The sequence below is a fragment of the Meleagris gallopavo genome, chromosome 7 (genome assembly GCF_905368555.1).
Source record: "Meleagris gallopavo chromosome 7, MGAL_WU_HG_1.1, whole genome shotgun sequence".
Lineage (NCBI taxonomy): Eukaryota > Metazoa > Chordata > Aves > Galliformes > Phasianidae > Meleagris > Meleagris gallopavo.
In genome coordinates, this window is record NC_139410.1 from 27816032 (window position 1) to 27838323 (window position 22292).

At 39.5% G+C, this 22292-nt stretch overlaps 2 protein-coding genes across 2 annotated transcripts in view; one reads left to right on the forward strand and one right to left on the reverse strand.

Annotated features, from left to right (window-relative positions):
- Positions 1–104: 104 nt before the first annotated feature.
- On the forward strand, positions 105–9898 carry CEP70 (centrosomal protein 70). Its single transcript, XM_003207705.5, has 15 exons — positions 105–246; positions 353–476; positions 804–984; positions 1270–1439; positions 2539–2598; positions 3287–3386; positions 3757–3845; positions 4405–4479; positions 5198–5297; positions 5939–6109; positions 6292–6438; positions 6941–7109; positions 8146–8260; positions 9200–9279; positions 9692–9898. The coding sequence occupies exons 1-15, from the start codon at positions 108–110 to the stop codon at positions 9751–9753; spliced, it is 1782 nt and encodes a 593-aa protein (XP_003207753.1). The 5' UTR covers positions 105–107; the 3' UTR covers positions 9754–9898.
- A 541-nt stretch (positions 9899–10439) lies between these two features.
- Positions 10440–22292, reverse strand: part of ESYT3 (extended synaptotagmin 3) — a 28352-nt gene continuing 16499 nt past the window's right edge. Inside the window, exons 10-23 of the mRNA XM_010713859.4 lie at positions 22056–22138; positions 21033–21081; positions 20305–20394; positions 19373–19435; positions 19203–19271; positions 17931–17996; positions 17055–17141; positions 16586–16735; positions 15657–16099; positions 14974–15063; positions 14427–14558; positions 12874–12979; positions 12176–12225; positions 10440–11294 (exon numbers count right to left, since the gene is read on the reverse strand). Of these exons, the coding sequence (XP_010712161.3) occupies positions 11258–11294; positions 12176–12225; positions 12874–12979; positions 14427–14558; positions 14974–15063; positions 15657–16099; positions 16586–16735; positions 17055–17141; positions 17931–17996; positions 19203–19271; positions 19373–19435; positions 20305–20394; positions 21033–21081; positions 22056–22138 (1515 nt within the window). The 3' untranslated portion in view covers positions 10440–11257. The remainder of the gene's footprint in view (positions 11295–12175; positions 12226–12873; positions 12980–14426; positions 14559–14973; positions 15064–15656; positions 16100–16585; positions 16736–17054; positions 17142–17930; positions 17997–19202; positions 19272–19372; positions 19436–20304; positions 20395–21032; positions 21082–22055; positions 22139–22292) is intronic.

The window sequence follows — 22292 nt, forward strand, 5'->3', positions numbered from 1 at the left end:
CTGCCCCGCCGCGTTCGGTTCCTTAGAAAGCAGAAATCCGGTTCGCTGGCACCCGTTCTCCCTTCTAACGGCGATCGGTACCACCGGAGCGTCCGTGTGCTGTTTGCATGCCGATCCTCAGCGCTCAGGTTCCTGCCTCTTCCCAGCTGCGGCAGGAGGAAGCGGAATGGGAGACCGTGAACACGCTGCTGCTGCGCCATGGAATGCAGCCCCTGAGCATCGCGGCGTCCCCGGGCAGCGCTCCAGGTAAGGAGTGCTGATGGTGGGGCTTCCTGGGCAGCCGACCTGAAGTCACGAAGCACTGCTGAAGCCATCGGTTCTAAATGGAGATGTTTATGATGTGTGCTTCCAGATGTGATTGCTTTGGACGGTCAGGCCTCTCTTGGAATAAGACTTGCATTAAAAACGTTGTTGGAAGACACTGACCGACAACAGAAGATGATGTACGGGCTTATGGAGACTAATCGTAATCTTAGGTAAGGTGCTGTGAAGGGAATTTACAGGTAATGCAAAGCAAACAGCACTGTCACTGTTTGTTTACTGTCATATCCAGGGCCAAAGACCTTTTTTCTGTAGATTTTTGTCTGATATGCAGCAATATTCTGCATAAATATCTGCATAAAAGATCTGCTTCAGCTGTTGTCTTAACTCCATCTGCTGCCACTTCCCATAGCAGCGCATTTCCTGGGCCTGCTGCTGCAGGCTGTTACTGGGCACCATCAGATAACGTTTGCCAGGCCTGTGCTTCTTTCACTGCATTTAGTGAAATTAGTGTAATTTAAATCAAAGATTTATGTTTCTAGAGATGAGGTACGACAGGAACGAGGTCGTGCATCTCGACAAGAGAAAAGGGCTAATGAATTGGAAAACGTGGTGGAAAACATTAAATCAAAAATCCGTCAGCTGGAAGATGAGACAATAGCTAAAGTTTGCCGGCAACAGAATCAGGTCAAAGAACTTCAAAAAGATCAGCTGGTTTCCCAGGTAACTCAGACAGCACTCAACTTTTGACTTGTTTTGAAAGCTGTAGAAGTATACACATTGGTCCAGATAAACATGAGTCTCATGTCAAAGTTAGTACACTATTTTTAGCTAAGATTTTACATTTCATGAATAATTTTGTAATAATAAATTGGGAAAATATATGAACGTTTCTTCCACTGGCTGTTTGGTTAAGCTTCCTTGGGACCAAGTACCTGTGTGGGCAGGTGGAGCACCATCTCCAGCTTGTTAGAATAATTTCAGAACGCTCCCATTATCTCTTCACAGGCAAAATACCAACAGCAGCAGGAAAAGCTGCAAGAACAGGAGGAGATTATTGCTCGTTTGCAGAGGGAGCTGTGCAAAGCTGGGGTGGAGGAGCAGCAGCGTGTTGCCACTCAAACCAAAATGTTCTGCCGGTTTTGTAAGAGAGCTCCCAAGTCCCATCTAGATCAGCAGTAAGAAATTTTGTTATATTGGTGAATGACTTGTAACATTAAATGAATAAATGGATTTAAAGTGACTGTTCTTGGTACTTACATGGAAAAAAAATTGGCAATCTTAGAGGAGTGCGAGCTGAATAAATGCATGGCAGAAGGTAAAAATCTCAGCCTCTGTATCCAGTAGGTGTCAGCAAAGAGAGCGGAACGGTTTATTCTGGAAACTGCATCTGCTATGGTGATTTTGTTCTGGGACTTGTAACGTTTTAGAATGTAAATTTAAACAACAAAGCAAAAAGCAACAACAACAAAGTCAGTTTGGGAAAGCAGCTTTTGTGACTGCTAACTGCAAGCATGCTTTCCAGGCACTCTGTGCAAGTTCTGAAAGCATTCTAAGCCTACGTCTCCTGCAAGAAAATCTCCATCCTCTAGCTACAGTCAGAGATTTGAGAACTTCTAGGCCTCAGGTGGCTGTTGCTGTTGCCTTATTGTACTGGTGTAGCTTGGTCTGTCCAGGTCTGCCTAGGATGTTTACCTAGGAGAAATTTTAGAGGGATTATATGTGTGCCTCTTACCATTTCTTGTGCCCTCATTAAACAAACAAAAAAAAAAGAAGCACTGAGATTGGTTCCCTGGCATTTCTCACCTGTATATTCAAAACAAAAAATCTCAGAGTGTTTTGAAAGGAAATGCAGTTTCTCACCCGTACATTTTTCTATGGCTTTATTTCCTTGTAGCCACTTCCTTAGAAAGCACCCGTAGTTTCTCTGGAAGTGAAAGTTCTTAGGCTGTGTCTGACCTGTGCTCTTATGTCACCTCCAACGGTCCCTACAGCCCTACAGCTCAAGAATGTACCACCTTGTTAAGCTTGCTGGGTGAACATACTCACAAGATGTGGGGGCTGTCAGAAGGATTTAGCTTTGGTCTCCTCTTGAATCATTTTGCCACTTTTAATCTAATAGATAGTTAATGTCTCTACATTTCTTTTTTGGAAAACTGTGACTGATATGAGAGAGAAACAGTCACTTTTAAAATACAGTGCAGCTGTATAAGCTATCCTATACCAATAGGTCAGTAACAATATCTTAAATTCAAAATACCATTTTTCCTTTTTCAGGTTTCTTTGTCTAATTGATTATTATGAATCTCAAATTAATCAAATGAAAAAGGAGCTAAGGTGAGTCTCATCTAATGCCTCATGGTCTTACTGCTCAAAGTTTTCTTTCTCCTTGCTGTTCTTAAAACTTGGAGTGGCAAATGCTCTGTTTTCCAGATGTCACTAAAATATAAAAAAAAATAGTCAAGGACTGTAATGGTCTTGGAAGTTTGGATAAATCCTGGAAGTAGCTCTCAGTCAGTCTAGCAGCTGCTCAGTCAGGCCAGCGCAGCCAGGAGGGTGTTGTATTTAGACACATGGGCTATAATCCTTTGTTTGTTTTTCTACTTTTGTAGTGGTTTACAGGCAGCACTACTGCATTAGCTATGCTCAATTCACTGATTTCCTAAAAGAAAGAAGGAAGAAAAAAAAAAAAAAAAAGGAATACCAGCTTCTCAGCTCCATCATGTTGCTTACATGATGCAGAGCAACAATCAGATACCTGAGAGACATTCCCATAATTCGAAATTATTATCTAGAAAGCTGAAATCGCATTTGCTTGCACTGTAATTTCTCTTCAGGAATAAATGTGCTCAATTAGTATATGAAACATCTTTCCATAATAATAGAGAAGACCATGACAGTGTTTCTATTCTGATCATAGTTCAATTCATGGAAATTTTGTCACATGTACCTGCAAACTAAATAACTTCAGATCTTTGTGGCAACTGAATTACAATAAGCTGAAGCAATTTATTTTTCCTAATAGGCAATATAAAAAAGCTGAAGATCATATACAGAGAGAAGTAAAAAGCAAAGAAAAATTCTTAAACTTAGATGCTACTCCGAATTACAGAGCGCTGCTCACGGTATGGAACTGCTAAGAATAAGTCCATGCAGATCACTAAACGGTAACCCCTGAAGAGCCACATAAAAATGCATATGTGTTTGGTTTCTGTCTGCTTGTTTTATCTTCAAAGTTTGTAAACTCACTGGGCAGCATTCACTGTCTTCATCTCGTTGTGCAAAGATTTAGTACTTTGCTGTGAGTTCTCTGCTTCTCTACCTGTGGGCTAGTATAGCAGACCCTTGATCTTAAAGAGGTCTGTATCCTCACCTATGCTGTCTTACTATATAGAGCAAATGGGAATCTTTCTTAACACCTGACATGCTTGAGTGTTCAAGCTTGTTGATTATGGAATAAATGAAATAAAAGAAATAACACAGTGTATGTTGCAGTCTTTTCAGAACCAGCTTGTTGAAACAAAAGCCAGGAATGAACAGCTTTTGCTTGAAAATACAAATCTCAAGAAAGACTTGGAAACAAGGTGAGAGAGGATAAATATCATTTTTAAAAGCACATCACTAGGCTTTGCTGTACAAAGAAGGAAACTGAAAGAACAGCAACTGTCAAAGTGTTGTGTGAAATCTGTCTTTAAAATCCATTCATAAAATAATTTTTATTTTAATAGGGCATCAGCCATCAACCTTTCCTCCCTACACTGCTAATACTAACAGCTATTACTGTACATTGCATCATGCTGGACAACTGCATTGATACTTGCACTTCATTCAGCTAAAGCAGTAAAAAATGCATGTGGGTAAAATTGTTCTTTTCACTGGCAGCATTACTGCCTGATTTCCACTTAAAACCTGCTGGATGGGATAGAGAAGCAGATGGTTTTAGTAAGAAAGCCTGAGCCAGCAAAATTGGTTTGGGTGCTATACTGTATCTGCGTTACAGTTATTGCCACACAGAAATGTAGAATTTCATTTCCAGAATGAAGTTATGGCACTGGAAAAGCTTTCTTACTTTTTCACTTGACTGAATTCTATAGCTGTCTTTCAGTGCAAGATAGATAATATGGTATGTTTTCTTTCCAACAGGCCAACTACACAGGAATTAAAACTTTACAAGCACCGAGTGAAGAAACTAGAGAAAACTTTAAAGAAAACTATCCAGTAACTATTTTTCTTCAGTAACTTTCATGAATCCTCTGAACTATATAAAGGCAAAGATGCTCTGCAACCGATCACATAGATAGCAGCTTACAAAACACGTACCTTATCATCACTGTCCCTTAGAGGCAGCAAATGCTTCTGCATCTCCAAAGACACCCTATGATTCTCTGAGGTGGCAGCATGGCATCCAAATTGGTGCACAGCACTGTCTCTTAGTAGTTTCATTTTGTCTTTTGGGATGGGAGTGTTACCATGGGCAGTATGGGCAGGACCAAACTCTGTTGTCTGCCCCTTCTGTAAGCTATAAAGCAAGTTATTAGCTGCATTGTGGATTGAGAGTATTATGAGAGTTGGTGAACTGTTGAAGATACCTGAGGTTATGTCCATATTATCCTTAGAAATTCACTTTTTTTCTTTTTTCCTCTGGATCATTGCTTTAAAGATAACAGAAATCTACTACTGACAAAGTGTCAGTCTGGAATTTCACTTAATTATTTGTGTACGTGTGTACTGAATACTACATATTTTTAGCACTATACATTATCTGAAAAAGATATTGCTTTAAAAATTTTCAGTTCTTTGTTTTACATTTCTATCTATTTAAATGGTCTTTTCACTCATGCAGTGGGTACAATTCAGTAGTTTCAGACTGAAAGCCAGCCATCCTACTGTATGTATTTGGCCTACTGATGACCTACTGTATGTATTTGGCACACAGGTCTTCAGGGAACAGTACCAGAGAAGGAACAGAAGAAAAGAAAGAACCTGAGAGTACTGCAGAGGATCAGCTGCACGCAGTTTGCCAGCAGTACTTACAGGTATGCCAACTTCATTGGCACTGTGTGTATTTAGCACTTTCATAACAAAATACGAGTTTTGCTTAATTGTGTAAACTGAAGCATGCTCTTTTGAATCCTGGAGAAAAGAACATAACATGTAATGTTCTGGCTATGGCAGTTGATGTAGGTTACCTTAATGTAAACTACCTAAACTTACAACAGAGCAGAGACTAGCTTGGCAAACCTCTAATTGGTGCTTTAGCTTGAATTCTCATCAGAATAGAGGACAAAGATCAAGGTCCTGTGCTAAGCATACCTTTCTGTTAAGGTTTTAAGAACTGCTGAGGAGATAGTAGCTTTTTATTTTTCTTTAAGTAAAAAAGGAGCAAATATAGTAAAGCTTAGCAAAATATAAACTGTGGAAGTAACAGAGTTGTGAGGAGATAAACAAAATATTCTCCAAATGGGAAGTCTACTTGCATTACTTTTACTTTTCTTCTACTTAGTACCTTTTTAAATCTTTGAATCTATGACATATTGAGTGCATCTACAAAAGTCATTGATAGTAACTTACTGGAGATATTTATGATTTATTGTTTAGAGTATTTGACTGGTGGGGGGGGAATTTATAATAAAATGCTTACTTTGAGCAATAACTTTCTTTCTGTCTGTTATTGAAGGTGTTGTCCAATATTGACTCTATTATACGAAGTCCAAGAGCTCCTCCATTGATATATAAGCGCAATAAAGGGCCAGTGCAAAATTATATTAAGGAGAATGGACAGGAATGTGGATTTGAGCACCTCCCACTCACTATAGAAATGTGGGCAGATCAGCTAGTGGCCCTAAAGGTAATGCACTTTCATGCTTAGCTTTGTATTCCTCCTTTAATCTGTTGAAAACCTCACAGTGTTTCTTTATCCATTGCAGAGTGTTCTTGTGTTTTTGTTTGTTTTGTTGTCTGACCTGATGTTAAATGGACAGAATATTTAAGCAGTTACTACAATAAGCCCTGTACCCTCTGTTTTAAAAGGATTTGTACAGGTCATTGAGAAAACTGTCTCTGGAATTGGTGCCTTGGCACATCACGGATCCACAAGATAACAGAGAATCCATACAAGTTCAAGACCTTCAGTTCATAGTAGATACAGTGTTAGAAGAAATAGAAAACAAGGAAAAGGTAATTCTTCACATGCTGATTAGACTTCTGCATTTCAAAGCCTTTTGGGGTTTAAGAAATAGCTGTGTGAAGAGGTCCAATACTCCAAGACTGCTTTCACATAATGGATAAATTCACCCTGGGGAAGACAGCTTTAATGAAGGTCTTTTGACCAACCATGAATTTGCATTGCCCTGTAGTGCTAGATATTATCCTGTTCCATCTTTTTCTCAGTCAGCATTCAGAATACATAAACAGACTTAATAAACAACAGAAAACAAAGCTTCTAAAAAGAATATTTTTTCATAAGAGTATTTTTGGTTTGCTAGATATATCTCTTGAGATTTAAGAATATTTGAAATGCCTTGATTTACTAATGGAAGTTACACCGGTTTTTCTCTGTAGACTAGTTTTAAAAATGTCTCATATCTCATAATGTCTCATGTCTCATAAATGTTTCATAAAAGAATGCTTGCTTTGCTAAGCAACAATTTAGAAAAGTTACCCTTTCTGTTTTCTGCAGAACAGCCAGACACCATCCTTATCAACACTGTTTGCAATGGTCTCTCACTTCCAGAAGTTGTTTGATGTGAATTCTCTGAATGGCATTTACCCACGAATGAATGAGGTGTACACAAAACTTGGGGAACTGACCAATGCAATGAGAAATCTTCATGAGCTTCTGGAACTAGGTACAGGCTTATCACCTAGCACTTGTTTGGACTATTTCCAAAGGGAAAGCTTTGTTTTATGAGCACTGATTTACTAATCCACTTTCACACTCTATTTAAAACGTAAGGTTTTTTTGTTTGTTTTTTAAATTGTTTTAGAATAACAGATAAATAATCTTTGCTCTAGATTTCTCCTCAGTAACTCATTCAGAGGTATGTCCAGTCCTGAAGAACTTCCCTCTTACAATCCTAAAGGCTACTTATTTTTTAACTATTCAGTATCAAAAACTAAGTGCCACCAGTAGTCAGAGGCCTGTGTAATTTCATTCTCTTCTGGTTTTGCACTTCTGAAGAACAGCAGCTGCTAATCTTCCCTGAGCTCATGGGTTTAGAGGCTTGGCTGTGCTGCAGGGTACAGCCAGAGGAAAAGGCTTCTAAACTACTGAGGCCTTTGAAGCCTCCGTTCAAAGAGGGAAGCAGACTTCCTGCCTGCCACCAACAGGAGATAAGAAGCTTCCCATCTCCCTAGTAATTACAAAGCAACGGAGTTCAGTCACCTTCTCCACGTATAGTTCCTCTGAAAATGAGTGAGGAAAGGACAAAGAACCTGATACCTTTTTACCTTTCATCACAGTAGCCAAAGCAGGTTAAAACAAGCAAACAGAACAAGTTCTTGCTGCTAACAAAATATCAGGGAGCAGGTTCCCTCTATGAAGTACTTCTTGTGTGCTACAGGAAGCCAATGAATACCCTTCTCTGTATACAATGGCAGTTGACTGCTTTCAAGTGACAGTATAGGACAGACTGTAGTACCATTTCAGTCAAGAAAATATCTAGCTCTGTCATGTTTTAAGCTAGTGAAGGGTTAATGAGAGATTCCTTCCTCCCAGTAATATCAGTGTATTTCTCAACATAGGCATTTTATTTGCTGTGAATGATGAAACTTGTATGCCTAGATACATGAAAGTTGAATAAATTCTGGGCACTTGTAAGAATTGAATTATGTCTTCTTTTCCTGTTGTTACTCTTAGCAAAACATGAAGTCTTTGTTTTCCAGATAGTTCAGTTCCACCCACAGTGGTGGTAGATACTGTTGGGAAACTGTGTGACATAATTAATGAGAATGTGACTGAACAACTACAGCGGCTTCTGGGGAACCAAGACATCCACAGGTATTTAGATCTGTTCCATTGGCAACAATTCTGCAAACATGAATCTTACAAATTGAAAGAGCTGTGTAAGATTGGTACTGGAAGAGATTTTAATCATTTGCTACACACGTCAGCTAGCTGTGACAGTAAAGGATTTACTACTATCCTACATGGAACAAATCTTGAACACTTTCAAAAGGGTATTGCTGGTAAATAAAAAAAAATTAAGGTTCCCTTAGCACTACCTTGTTGATTTTCATGGATACAGTGATCAAAAAAGCCTCTTAAGCTTATGTTTCATAAGGAGACATAGCAAGTGCTGCATGTTGGTGGGATGTGAAACTACTTCAAGGTTACAGTATTGAAATGTATTAGTTGCTGAGAGAATGTACACCTCAAGCTTCCTAGAAATCTTTTGGGTGCTGGACAAATCTTCTTATCATCAACTGATGAGAACATAGAGGTGGTAGCAAGCTGTAAGAGCTTGCATTCAGAATGTGCTATACAAATGTACACAGAGATTAACTGCAGCAGTAAATTTGTAACAGGCAAGGTTAACAACACCAACACCATCAACCTTTCTGTGCTCCTTGCAGCTTTAACTATAGACAAGCTGCTTGTAATATTCTTGCCTTCACTTCTTTTACAGTTACACTGCCTGGGGTGGCTGATATATTTAGCATATATAGGCTGCTGCTCCAGTCCAAAAATTACATGACATGATACAAGTAGGAATGGAAGAATGTATATCGGGCAGAAACAGTGAAATCAGAGAATCTTTTAACAGTTGTTGGCTGCAGGTTTCAGAAAGTGAGAATGCATTTTTGGTGTAGGTGCATTTGTATATACTAAGTAACAGTATTTTCAGAAAGCAGTGACACTGTATGGCAAAACAGACAAGAAAATGAACTGAATATGTTCTTACATTTTTGAGATAATGGTCTTACTTACAAATTTCAGTATCATCAATAAGCTAGAAGAACATGAATGCTTCTTTCCACCGTTTCAAGCTCTCATTCAAGATTTGCTCTCTCTTCTAGGTGAGTAACATTTGCAAATTGTAATTATCTTCATGACAAAGTTCCCTGCCAGGACTTTAAATAGCTAACACACTTTGTTTACTCCTGGTGTGCAAAAAAGCATAAGGGAAGTGTGAGAAAAGGTGCTTATCCTTGCCTTGCTCGCCTCTTTTAAGAAAGTGTCTGAAATAACTAGGTTTTCATTAAAAATAGGGTCAATTACATTTAACCATAAGACTTATAAGCTAAAATAACTTTTTTCTTCCCCCAAAAGCATTAAAAAGTTTGAGGAGTTTATTCTCTGCAGTAGTTTTTTGCTCACATATCTAACATTTCTATTCTACGTATTTCTAACATTTAAGCTAGAATTTTGGTTGAACTTAGAGGTGTTCTATATACATTTCATACAAATTTGCTTTTCATTCTGTTTCAGAGATCAATAACCTGGATGATATTTTACCTACTGTACAAAAGCTGAAGTTGGTAGCTAGTTAAGAGTTAGTTTGATCTATCCTGTGAAGACTTAACCTGTGAGATAGCCTGTTGATTCATATGCCATTATAGCTACCTCTAATCTCTGTTATCTAATGAACAGTTTCAGACTTTTTGATATAAATAAAAGTTTGGCCTTGCCACGGCATTTTTTTAGTTTCTCTGCATTCTTACACTAAACATGAAACAAGAAAAATAACCACAATAACCTGTTCTGTCCTGGAGAGAGAACCAATACATACTGTATTCATCTAGGAAACTGAAGCCAGCACAAAAGCAAAAACCACAAAACCACTTACCTTTCTGAATGTTGCACATCAGCAGGTATGAGATGACATTGCTCAAACTGCCTTATAGATGTAATACTTCCATTATTACTTTGGTTGTCTTGGGAGCCTATTTTAAAATGCTGTTTACATCTTCAGCTAGGTTTGGGATTTGAGTTAGGGACTGTCCTCTGTTCAAGTACTACATGATTTCATGCTTCCTGCTTTGTGCTGTAAACTCTTGTTCAGTGAATTATTTTTTTTTCTGGTTATGGATTTAAATACACTGGGTTAATGTAATCAAGGCTGAAAATATTCTAAGTCAACTTCTGAAAGTGGTTTATTGCTTTTTGCCTAGAAGGGATTTGAATTTACCACACTCATCTCCTACTGTCACTTTTAGAAGGGCATAGATAAAGTTCCTTAAGCAAGACATGTCAAAGTTTATTGTAAACAAACAGGTACACCAAGCTTCCAAAAATATTTTGGTATATTTCGTTCCAATATTAATAAAGCTTAGTCCAAAACTCTGCTGTTCCTCAGGCAGAATGATTTTACTATCGAGGCTTATGATACGCTGAAATGTTGTAACAAAGAACAAAGCACGTTAAGGCATTACAAACTAAAACCTTAATGACATCCTGGCATCTCCCTGCCTTTAGAATCTCATCATATGCAGACCTGCAGCCACAATCTGCTAAGATGCTTTGCAGAAGCAGAATATCAATTTCTTTGTTTCTCAAGAACTGCTATGAGTCTTACAGTTTATTTTAATCGGTTCTATAGCCTTACTGATGAAAGATGCTTTTTAAAAATTGATTCTTTTAGAAGTGTAATGCTTTCATATATTATTAAAATAACATGAATAGGCTCTTAGGGAAATGAAACTGCGAACGAAGTAATCACACATAGCTGGTAATCTAAAAATATCTCCAGGTCCAACACTTCCTTAAGAGTGTATTCATATGTAAGGATTCCTGGGGAGAAGACAGACCAGAAACATCAAGAATAAATGATTTGTTTTTAAAGAGAAATTATTCCCACAGTTTTTTGTTTTGTTTCCTTTCTTTTTGTTTTACTTCATTGAGAACTGATGTCAGTAGGATCATTCAGTGCACATGTCCTGAGCAGCAGATGGCTTCAAGTTTGCAGTGAATGTTTCAAAACACTTCAATTACAAAAGAGATATGTACAGTCAATACAAAGCTTAAAAATTAATAACTTATGTACATGAGAAGAAATCAATTTTTCTTGCGTCTACTTCTTGTCAGTTCATACCTGCAAGACAGATACAGGAAGCAGTTTAAGACTTTCTTTAAAGAGTTTAAACTGTCATAACAGAGAACTTGGACTGCTTTATTGCTTGTAGGCAGGAGGATGGCAAAGGAGGCTTCAGAGATGGCCTCAAACTTCAGCCCTTTACCAGGAACTCTGGATGAGTCATTTTTCTCCTACTGCCATAATTGCTATATACTTCCATGAGACACACAGAAGCTGGGCATGGGGAACTTGGTTTCCCTACACTGCTGACCACACTACTGGGAAGCTGCTGGGCTACACTCATTGCATTCCTCCACCTCCTTCACTGAAGGATGAAGGAAGAATGACTGCCATTAACCTGAGATTGAGAAGGAGAAAAAAGAAATGGTTCTTAATCTTTGCCTCAGACCAATACTTAAGGTTGACGTCTGAACCACAATGAACATACAAGCAGAAATGTGAGTGGCTTATTAAAATAGCTTCTAAAAAATGCTTTGTAATTAGCTTTTTATCATACATATATATTGCTGATCAGAGTATTAATTTAGCTAAGATCTTTATCCAAGTTATTTGTTGCAAATTTACTTTAATAAACATAATTCTTTATTTATGTAACCCAGTGGTTTTTATGTAATTTCAAATATGCTGAAGACAGAATAATTGACAAGGAGGCCTCTTATTAAAACTGTTTCACAGGATAGGTATCATGCTATTAACCAGCTTAACAAAAAACTTAGATAAAACTACCAGATTAATTCAAGTTCGTCCTGCACTTGCAGGTAAAACATTATTGTTGCTTACCAAAAGACACAGCTTCTCTGCCATCACCCCAACAACACTCACACAATCTCTCAACAAAGCCATTATTAGCAGGAGGTTAAAAGATGAAACAAACTTACCACTGTGTAAAACCCTTGATTAAATCCTCCTGTGACAAATCAATCCGCACCTTTAAAAAATAAATTTTTATTTGTATATATATATACATATATCTTTTATATATATATAATTTTTTAAATATATATTTATATAAATGATGTACATGTTGATGAGCTAAGTTAGCACTCTTCCACATCAACTTTCAAGCTCTAAGGCTACAGCTGAGGCTCAAGGGAGATGAGACTCATGCATTCCCAGGATAAAGGCATTTAGTTAGCATTAACACTAAAACTCAGTTTCTTAACAGCACTGCTTGGAGAGTTATCTGTCACTGAACAATCTGTCACTGAACACAGGATTCATGTTTGCTAGTCACAGAAAAATTCAGGTACTGTTGGCAAATTCTGGGTTTTAATGACCGTTCTCTCAGCTCCACATTTGCACTATTGGAGCTATTCCCCAAACAGACAGCTGGACATCCCAAGAAACACATTTCAATTTCAGGATGGCTCCTTTGAAATGAAGCAGCATTGCCTATCAATTACATGAGCCCACGTGAGATTCCAAGGTGATAAAGCCCAATTTCAGACTAAAGTTGTTTCCAGGTTGCTAGTTCTATTATTCAGATTTAGCTACCAGAGTTGCAGTTCAGGATTACAGGATTCTCTCAAACTCTGCAACTCTATTTAAACCAGTAGCATAACTTGATTAAACTTACTTTTCCCAGCTCCTTTTTTTCCTGTGAAATGAATGGCTTGCTGTTTTTCACTGCAACATCCAGTGTCCTTCTCTTGACTTCTTCCAAAGATTCAAAAAATTCAAACCTGAAAGTAAAGTTTTGAAAGGAGTGACTTAAGTCAAAAACTGAAGTCCTATAAGTATCAGTGGTTGAAATACAGCAGTTTTAAAAGAGAAGGAACACAGCTTCATGCAACAACGTTCACATCCAATGAATCACACCCAAAGTTTGAAAAAGTTTTACTGTCCATTATAAGCCTTGAGAACACTGGTGCCAACCACAGCTTTAGCAGAGTTTGAGGGCTGACTACAAAACACAAATGAACACAGCCAACTCCACTCCCCATGGAACAAAAAAGGCAATAATTTAGGTTTTATTAACATTGTAAGAAATTTCTTCCAAGCCAGCTTCTTCCATGACAGCCTGCTGGTCAGACCATGCCAGGGGGATGAAGGAAAGCGTGCATCCATGATGAAATGCTGTTTAACAACCGTTTTTACCCTTCATGGGAGATCAGCATGTTTTCCATGCAACTTTTATTACTCAGAGGAAATAGCTATGCCAATCCCCCAAGTTTACAAAGTAGGCTTATACCACATTAAGAGAAGACAAAGAAATAAACCTGTAGCAATTAAATTCTTAATGGCTCTGACTCATGGCTCTGGCACACATCATCAAATGTCATGTCAATTCTGTCCATGTTAAATCATTCAGGTTCTGCCCACCTGAATAGTTTCTCCTCAAGTCAGAGTTGTAAAACAGGTAATATGTTTTGGAGCTAAGTGTTGCTCAACCTATTACACTTAATTGAAGATGTACAGGACATGCCAATACTAGGGATGAGGAGGAAGATCCTGCTCCCAACACCAGTGCTGGCACTAAGTCTGTACAGCTCATGAGAACAGACTGAATTATCCAGGATCACATTCAAGTACCTTCATTTACATACTGGACTAGAATTGTCTCTCAGACAAACTCTACTTCTAATTCAGTCTACTGCCATTAGTTTTATACAGAACACATTCCTCTTCAGTGGCAAACCTGCAGAAGTGTCAGCTATCAGCAAAGAGGTGGCAACACATTAAGTTGCTCCCAGCAGCACTCAGTGATGACATCCATCTGTCTCAAAATGCTTTGTATATGCTTGCCTTTGACTTTTGAAAAGACATCAGATGACATGTCAGGCAAAGAAGTATGAACAGAGAAGTTGGCTATGGGAGGCACTCACATGGAAAGATTGCCTGTGATATGGAGTTAAATATGTTGAAGGGAATGTCTGTGTGCAAAGAAAAAAGTGCAGTGTGCATCTGCTAAGGTCAGGAAAGGAGGAGGGAAGACGTGACAGTATGGCATGCAGAGTAAAGTCCATTTTAAGGACTTGCACACCACAGATGCAGTGCCATTTCTCCCCCAAGACCTGCAAATGTTCACAAACCAATAGTTCAAGTGCAACAGGTGCACACCTTATGTGAGCCCTTGCACTTCACAGAGATTGTAAAACAATTCATGAATTATAATCAACGTTTTCTTACTTTTCATCATACTGGGGGTTCAGAGTTTTTTTCTTAACGGAAGTCTTCTTCCTACTTGTCCATCTTCTATCTGGAAGCAGATATATACGGACATATGGATCCACTCCACGATTGGAAGAGGGTATTAAGTTTCTGTTAAAAGAAAAACAGTGTTGACAAGCAAAGCAGCTTCTCCCACTGTCTGCATTTTAATCCCCTGTCTGTCTTAAAATCAGACCCACCCTTCATGGATTCATGAGCTAAAAGCATTTATCACGGGAGCTGAAACATAAGCAAATTAAAATCTTATGGATGAGAAGATAAATTCCACTACTGAACTCATGGGTTCCTAAACTGGCATTTACAACACCAGTCAGAGGTGTCAGTCCTTGTCATGACACTTAAATTTCCTTCAGACATCCCAAGACATGTGTCAGTTCTCAACAGTCAGTTCACCTTGGCCAGGCAGCTTATGCTTCATGTGGTTCTGCTCCAGCTTTCCTGACACAAGCTCAGAGAGCTCCTTACCTCTTCCATGCATATAGAGGCAAGCAATTGCCAGCATTACCTGCAGCCATTCACCAGCACAACAAGGCTCTGCCGTATGGAAGCATAGCGCACTGTGAGCTGAATCTCTCCCAGAGGCATTTCCGTCCCGCTGTAAGACAGGTACACAGCAAAAGCTTTAAATACAGATATCTAATAGATCATACGCAGAAACCTTGCAGCATGAAACAACGCACGAGCTCCACAAGTTGGTGATGCATTTTCAACTAGAACCAATTCTCAGTGCACTGCTCCTCTTTTATGACATCTTATGGCAGTTGGACCACAGAGGATGCACAGAAACAACTTCTGTTGGTGCCAGTTCTGTCTGCCTTCTGCACAGAGCCTCGTCCTCAGACCCAAAATATAAGTAGCCAGAAAAGAGCACCCAATTGGCCTGCTGTAGATGGAGCAGCAAAGCACACATCAGCATGTGCTTTGTATGTTGTCTGCATACTAATGGATGCTTACATAGGCAAAATGGGATCTTTTCTACATCTTACTCTGCATGTTTCCAAAGCGGTTTCAAATTCAAAACATTATTTTAAAATGGCTTGGCAATGATTTAGAAATGAAGTCCTGCTCAGAGCTAAAAAATTTACCAGTCACAAACTATTAGATTAAGCTGATTCTGCAGCCTTGAATTCACATGTATGCAAGACACATTTATAAAAAACAAACTTTCTCAAGAAAAGAACCACCTACTTATGAAGGTCCAGATTGCTGCTACTGAGTTCAAAGCAAGAGGAAGGCAGAGAACCCAGTGAAGTAACACTGGGTGCAAGCCTCAGTTCTTCTACAACCGGCAACATGGGCACTACTGCTGCCCTGGTGTGCAATGCTGATGGCACGCGATGCTCCAGATCTTGGTCACTCTCTGTCTCATCAAGACTGGCAACAGTTTCACTTGCTGCAGGCATTGCTGAACTATCACTCGTGTCCAAGTCTTCACTCTTGTCTTTTTTTGGCTGAGATTCCTGCACAGCAGTGTCTTTGCTCACAGGAGGTACTTTTGAGACTTCTGGTTTTGGTGGGGTGACAAACTCCTGCTGGTTTCCACCGTTCTCCATGACATGCATGGGACCTTTCTTTGAGGCACTGACACCAGTCTTGACTCTCTGTGGATCAGGTTCCTCAACATTCAAGGCCTAAAAATCACCAGGGAGAAAAAATGAGCACTGCTGCCGAAACGCTGGTGTTAAGTTTCATCACAACACTACTTAGAAAGCAGGAGACTGCATTTAGAGATGAAAGAAGGCTATGGAACTAGCTATGGCATTCTCTTCCTTAGTCACACTGTGTATTTACTTGTCTAAACACTGTGAGAAAACCATCCTTAAGCACTAGAGCCTCTCGCTGCTGTGCTGTTTTGATTTCCCAAATCAGATCTTCTCAGTTCCACTCTTTAACATCATGAGAAGGTCCTTGGCAATGCTGCTGCACTAAGCTTTGGGAAGCCTCAAGGCAGAGCTCACATCTCCACCATCAATTGCATCTAAGGATCTTGTCACACTTCTACCTTCTACTCACTTGTGAAGCAAAATTGCATTTCTTCTCTCCTGCATTTCATCTTTTGCTTGACTAGATTTGGAAGCTTCTGCTGGGAAAGCAAGTGAAAACAGCAAACAACTTACTCGCAGCACAAGCTTAATCTTAATGAAGCTGTCTGAACTGGAATGGTCCAGCTGAAATCTCTGATCCAGAGTCATGTTTGGGTCCTTAAGTAAGTGGGAGAGACATACCACCGATGTTCCCAGAGAACTATCCTGATCCTTGTCTTTTATCTAGAAAATAAAGGTTTTATTAGGTGACAAACTGGAAAGCACACTACAAGGAACAGCAAAACAAGAAGGCATTCCATACAGATCAAAATAAGCTTATTTACTTCACAAATATCCCTTGTTTTGTACCAAGATATTATTAATTACTTGACCCTAGCACAAAGGTAGCTACCAGCATCCCCTAACAGAGAACTGTCCATGCAACAACAGGTACTCCATCCACCTTTTAAGTAGAAGGACCCCAGTAAATGCAGACAAAAAGAACCTGCACCAAAATCACATCCACTATGAAAGGTTTCCAAAGGAAGGGCTTTTCTCTCACCTCAACATGCAGTGACTGGGAATGAGCGCTGTGGACAAAGAAGGTGAAAGCCTGGCCCCACTTGGGATCTTTGCTGAAATTGCAGGTCTGCAAGAAGATGATTATGGCATATATGTTTTAATGCGGTCTGTGAGCAACAAAGAATACTGCGGCATTGATCACTAGAGAGGATCGCAGTGATATATTTATCTATTTTATGCTACATCCCAGCTATACAAAGAGAGTGAAACTCCCATATCAGAAGTGTGCACAAGTGGAACCTCTGGCAAAACCAGAACAAGCTCTGAGAGATGTGGAAATGCTGCAGAACAAGTCAGGTGAGCTGTGGTTGGCTCCAGTTGGTGTTGGCTGGACCAGTAGCTTGCCTCACCTGCAGCTAGGCACTGCTCCCTTCCTCCCACTTCTCTACCCAGAGAGACAGAGCAATGCTTCCAGTGCAAAGACACTCAGAGCCAGCTTCCAAACCTGCAGCATGACAGCAAGGAAGGATAAGAAAGGTAGGAGGGGCAGTCTGATGGATGTAGAGCTTGTAGGAAGAGTGGGAGGCTACAGGTCCAGTGCCATCCACTTAAAAGATAAAGGAGCACACCCATGGGGCTCTGCTTGAGGCTGCTCAATACAACAGTTGCTTCTACCAGGTGACAAGTGCTGGCAGCAGGAGGAAAGGAGCGGGGGAAGCTGGAAGTCTGACCTGGCTAGGAGGAGGCAGGAAGTGTGGCAGAGAAAACTGAAAACCAAAAGAGGTAAAAAAGCAAGGAGAACCCAATTTCTGGGTGGACAAAAACAAGGAAAAAAGGTGGCAGTTCTAGAAGCTAGTTGGAGTTTGTAACCTGAAAAATAGGTGGTATTTAAGGAAAGCAGAAGAGTCAAACTTACCTTGCTTTTTTGAGTCTTGCTTCCTACTGTGAGCAGGACAAAGGAGGAAGGTTCTCGTTCTGTCTTCTGCCGTTTAATACAAGAAGAAAAAAAAAAGAAGAAACAATTTATAGATTACAGAAAGCAGTATCAAAGCACTACTTTTACTTGAAATACATGACTGGAAAGCTGGCAATAGTTTTCATATGTAGGACATCTGAAGAGCATCACTCCAGCCATAACACAGCACTTTACCTCTCTGGCATCAAGAGATTACATTTAAGCCAGAGTTCTATGTGTTTAGGTTTCAATAGGTGAGCAACTAAATGTTTATTAGAAGCTGCAAAGGAATATGTACAGAAGTGTTGAAGGCTCGTTGGCCAGTGAGGAGTTTTCATCATTCTGTGATGAAAACAGGGCTCTTAGAATTGGTTTCTTAGGCTCAGGACATGTTTCACAGCAGCTAGAAGAGAGCCTATAGAACCAGGCACAAATTCCTTCCCAGAATTATCAATACTGAACCTCGAGTACTATGCTCCTTCTAATGCTACAGAGGCTTTACCAAAACCAAGGAGATGGTCTTGCCACTAAAAAAACAAAAAAAAACAACAAACCAAACCAAAACAAAAAAAAAAGTATATACAACAAAATTCAGAATTAAGGATTATCATATGCCATGTGTATCACAACACAGGTAACTCATGTAAAGAACATATTTAGAAAGGAAGGGAAGCTTCATTCACTGCTCACAACTGTGGCTGTGTGTGGCTTGTTCAAGAAAACAGGGAGAAAGACATTCTTTCCTACATCTGCAGTTTTCACCACAGCAGCAAGATCCAGTATTTAGGGAGTTAAAAAGTAACCTAGAGGGGAGGCATGAATGACAAAATGACTTCCAAATCTCTGAGGATTCAGAGGTTAAAACACAGAGAGAAGGAATCTGGTGGTTTGGTCTCCCATCCTTCTACTCCTAGTAGGGCAAAATGAAACAGCTTGGGATGGGAAGAACCCTTGCAGCAGCATGAAGGATAGCATGACTTCTGATGTTGGAGGCTTTCATTCTCCAATGTATAAACAATACAATGTCACACACAATCAAATATTTCTGTGCTGCATTCCCCATTTGATCACCTTTTATTAGTGCAAGGCTTCTCAATCCCAACCTTGAACCAGCGCTCACAGATTCTGACAGTGGAATGATTATTTCTTTGTAACAACAGCTACTTTCTGTTGCTATGATACAATATAATCCAGAAGGTGGTTTTGAAAGCATGGAGGAAGAACAAATTTTACCTTGAGGTACTTGTTATTTCTGATCTTCTTTGCTCCACATTCACCATTTGAATACTCAAAGTGGTTTTTCTGAATTAGTAAAAGAGTATTTTAAAACAATTAATTTGTGTGCTTTTTTTTTAAAAAGGGGGGGTGGGAGTGAAGGCTGTCTGCATGTGGTTTGTACTTACTGGAAGGTTGAAAGCGCTGTCCAAGTAGACTATCAGAATTGCTGTAGATAGGCCCTTCTTATCCTGCCAAGGCCAGGAGCACAGAAGAAAACAAAACACAAAGTAGGTATGATCATTCACCAAGGACAATGTACAGCACAAGATAAATTCAAAGGAAAGCTTCTGTAAGCTAAGTAGCTCTTTGCCTTTCTCCTTAAACTTGGAATTTAGAGGAGCACAAGCCACTACCCTACAGCATGATGGTTTTAAGCAGACCAGTAAGAAAAGGCCCAGGTCTTTACTGTTCATCACACTTAATGACCTTCAGTTTATCTAGTGCAGAACTGGTCAGATTCCCCAGCACAGCAAGTCATCTTAGCCCGTGCTCAACTCTATACATTGTCATCACTAATTTGGCATCAGTAGAATAAAACCTGGAGAAAAATGAAATGTTATTCATCTCAATGGAACTCAAATACTTTTTGGTTAACTATGAAGAAAGCAGCGACCTTGGAAGATGCATCCAAGGAATTCTGCAAACTGAATATGACAGCATTTGTAACGATGGCCCTCCCAAGTATGCTGGTATTTGGCTGTGACTAGTACAGGTGTACAGTGCTGGGATCCTACATAGGTTTTAGATGAAGAGGAAAGGGAAAAATAATCAAAGGAGAGAACTGTGAGAGGTCACTCTGCAGTCAGCCAAACAAAGCTTTGCTAATTTAAGTAAAAAGAGCTGACAGATTTTAGTTGCTGCTGTATTACCATGGGATCTGAGGCAAGTAAATACCTCCCTCCCCAGGAGAAACCAAATCAACCAAACCACCAACATGTCTACACTTTGTTAGACAAAATAAAATCCCATGCGTTTGCCTGAGGTTCCCAATTTCACATCCATCTTTGTTGATCACTGGACAGGCATCAAAGTATCTGGATCCTTTAAGCATACTCACCTCATGTAGCTTTTCTTGGTCATTTACTAGTGAAAGCCACTCCAGCTTTAAGTGCAAGTGTCCACTTGTTGTCTTGCTTAAAGGAAACCACTAAGTGGAGACAATAAAAAGCAACTTGAAAACTGAGACAGGATAATTTCTATGTATTTCAGCCTCTGGGACTTAAATACAATAAACAATATGAATTATACTTCAAGTTTCTTAACTTGTATTTTTGATATATACATTGCAGAATGTCCATCTACTTGGGAACACGAGCCGCTCACTGAGAGCAAGATTTCCACAAACATGCAGTGCCCATATCTGTAGCAGCAGCAGCATGAGGTAGGCAGTCTGGAACTGTTTGCAGAACACTGAGCTGCAGAATGAGCCACAGTAAGACCTGATTATTTGTTCCCTCAGCAATCAGACTGCTTCACCAAACTCATCTGTGGCCTCAGAGGAGTTAGTGATAGACACAGGGTACATGCTGTTAACACAAGATACTCCACTGCTGGTTCAGCATAAGCTCAGGGCTGTCTGAGGTTGCTAGATTGACTGCTAACAACAACTGTAATGGCTACTTCAAGTTTTCTGGGCGAAGAAAACTTCACAAAAAGAAAACACCGCAGCGCAATTAAGCAGGGAAGCTTCAAGCACACAAACAATGCAGTACCATAAGCAGAGCATGAATGAATACCTGTAAGTATACAACACAACCACATTGAAAAACAAGCTGTGATCTTTACCTCATCAACAGTTTTGTCATTCTTTATATCCAGCAGGCTTATAAGCAAGCTGGAAGACAAAAAGCAAATGTTTCAGTGAATGTTCAGGCACACAGCGTACTGTCGATTAGTGGACAAATGGGAAAAAAAAAATAAAAGAAAGAAACCACAACTACTAAGTAAAAAGCCACAACCAAATCTGTCCCAAAGAGCAATTTCCACACTTCATCTGTTGGCACACAGCGGAACACAGAGTTCTACAGTACCTTCTCCCTCTTGAAATGCTTCCAAAACTAAAATATAATTTAAATAGGCCTCGAGTCCTGTAATCATCACTTTTAATGGCTTCCAAAGATTTTCTGCAAGAGTGCGAGCCCACCATCCACCCTGTTCATAGCTAGTTGTACTAGGAGCTAATAACTTGATGTCAATATTCAGACAGAGCAAGTATACTCCTTCAACATTAAGCTTCCTATGTGAATTAGTTGGGTGTTCTACTTCAGAGATTACCATAACTGTGCAAGGCCTGGATTGTTTTCTTTGTTTCTTTGGGGTTTTATTTATTTAAAATCAAATAAATACAAACACAGCAGCAAGTCCTAAGAAGCAAGATCTGATACACTCAGTTGGAAGGAAATCATGTCCAACCCTGCCTTTCCCTAAGTGCTAATATTATCCACAGAACGTCACCAAAGCTGTTCCACTTGAGATAACCATAGCTTAAGAAGCAGTGCCCCTCTCCTGTCTGTCATCCAATATGATGAGGGCAGTTTCCTGGCTGCCAATCATTTCATATTTGCACTTTCTGTATGGAAAATGGATAGCAAATGTTACTATGAGGATATTTCTCCATTACAAAACTGCAACAAAACCTGACCAGAACAAAGAGAAAGCATTCAAGTTAGACTGCACTTAACTAGGACTAAAGCTATGAAGAAGTAAAGGACTTAATCTTCAGAACTGTTTTCTCAAATCAGCTCAGCAGACCTGTCAGATCACTACATCCCTTCAGAGAGCAACGAGAAGAAAATCTCATTTATTTACCTGCCCATGAAGTCATCTTTATCTGGATCTGCATCATACAAGTCCACTTCTAAGTCCTGACCCAGCACTTCATGAACAACAAACTGGAGAAGAAGCAGGTATTGATTAAAAATAAAAAGCACTCACATAGGTTCACAGTTCTGTAACTTATGAAGGACATTCCCTGCTGTTTTGTGGCTGATCATGTAACAAATACAACTGATTGTGATGAGAACATCTTAAAACAAGTTTGCTTGG

Coding starts and splice junctions, on each gene's coding strand:
- CEP70 (XM_003207705.5), top strand. CDS start 108: ATGCCGATCCTCAGCGCTCAGGTTCCTGCCTCTTCCCAGCTGCGGCAG. Junction 4,480..5,197: donor ACTTTAAAGAAAACTATCCA/GTAACTATTTTT, acceptor TTTGGCACACAG/GTCTTCAGGGAACAGTACCA. Junction 8,261..9,199: donor GGGAACCAAGACATCCACAG/GTATTTAGATCT, acceptor TACAAATTTCAG/TATCATCAATAAGCTAGAAG.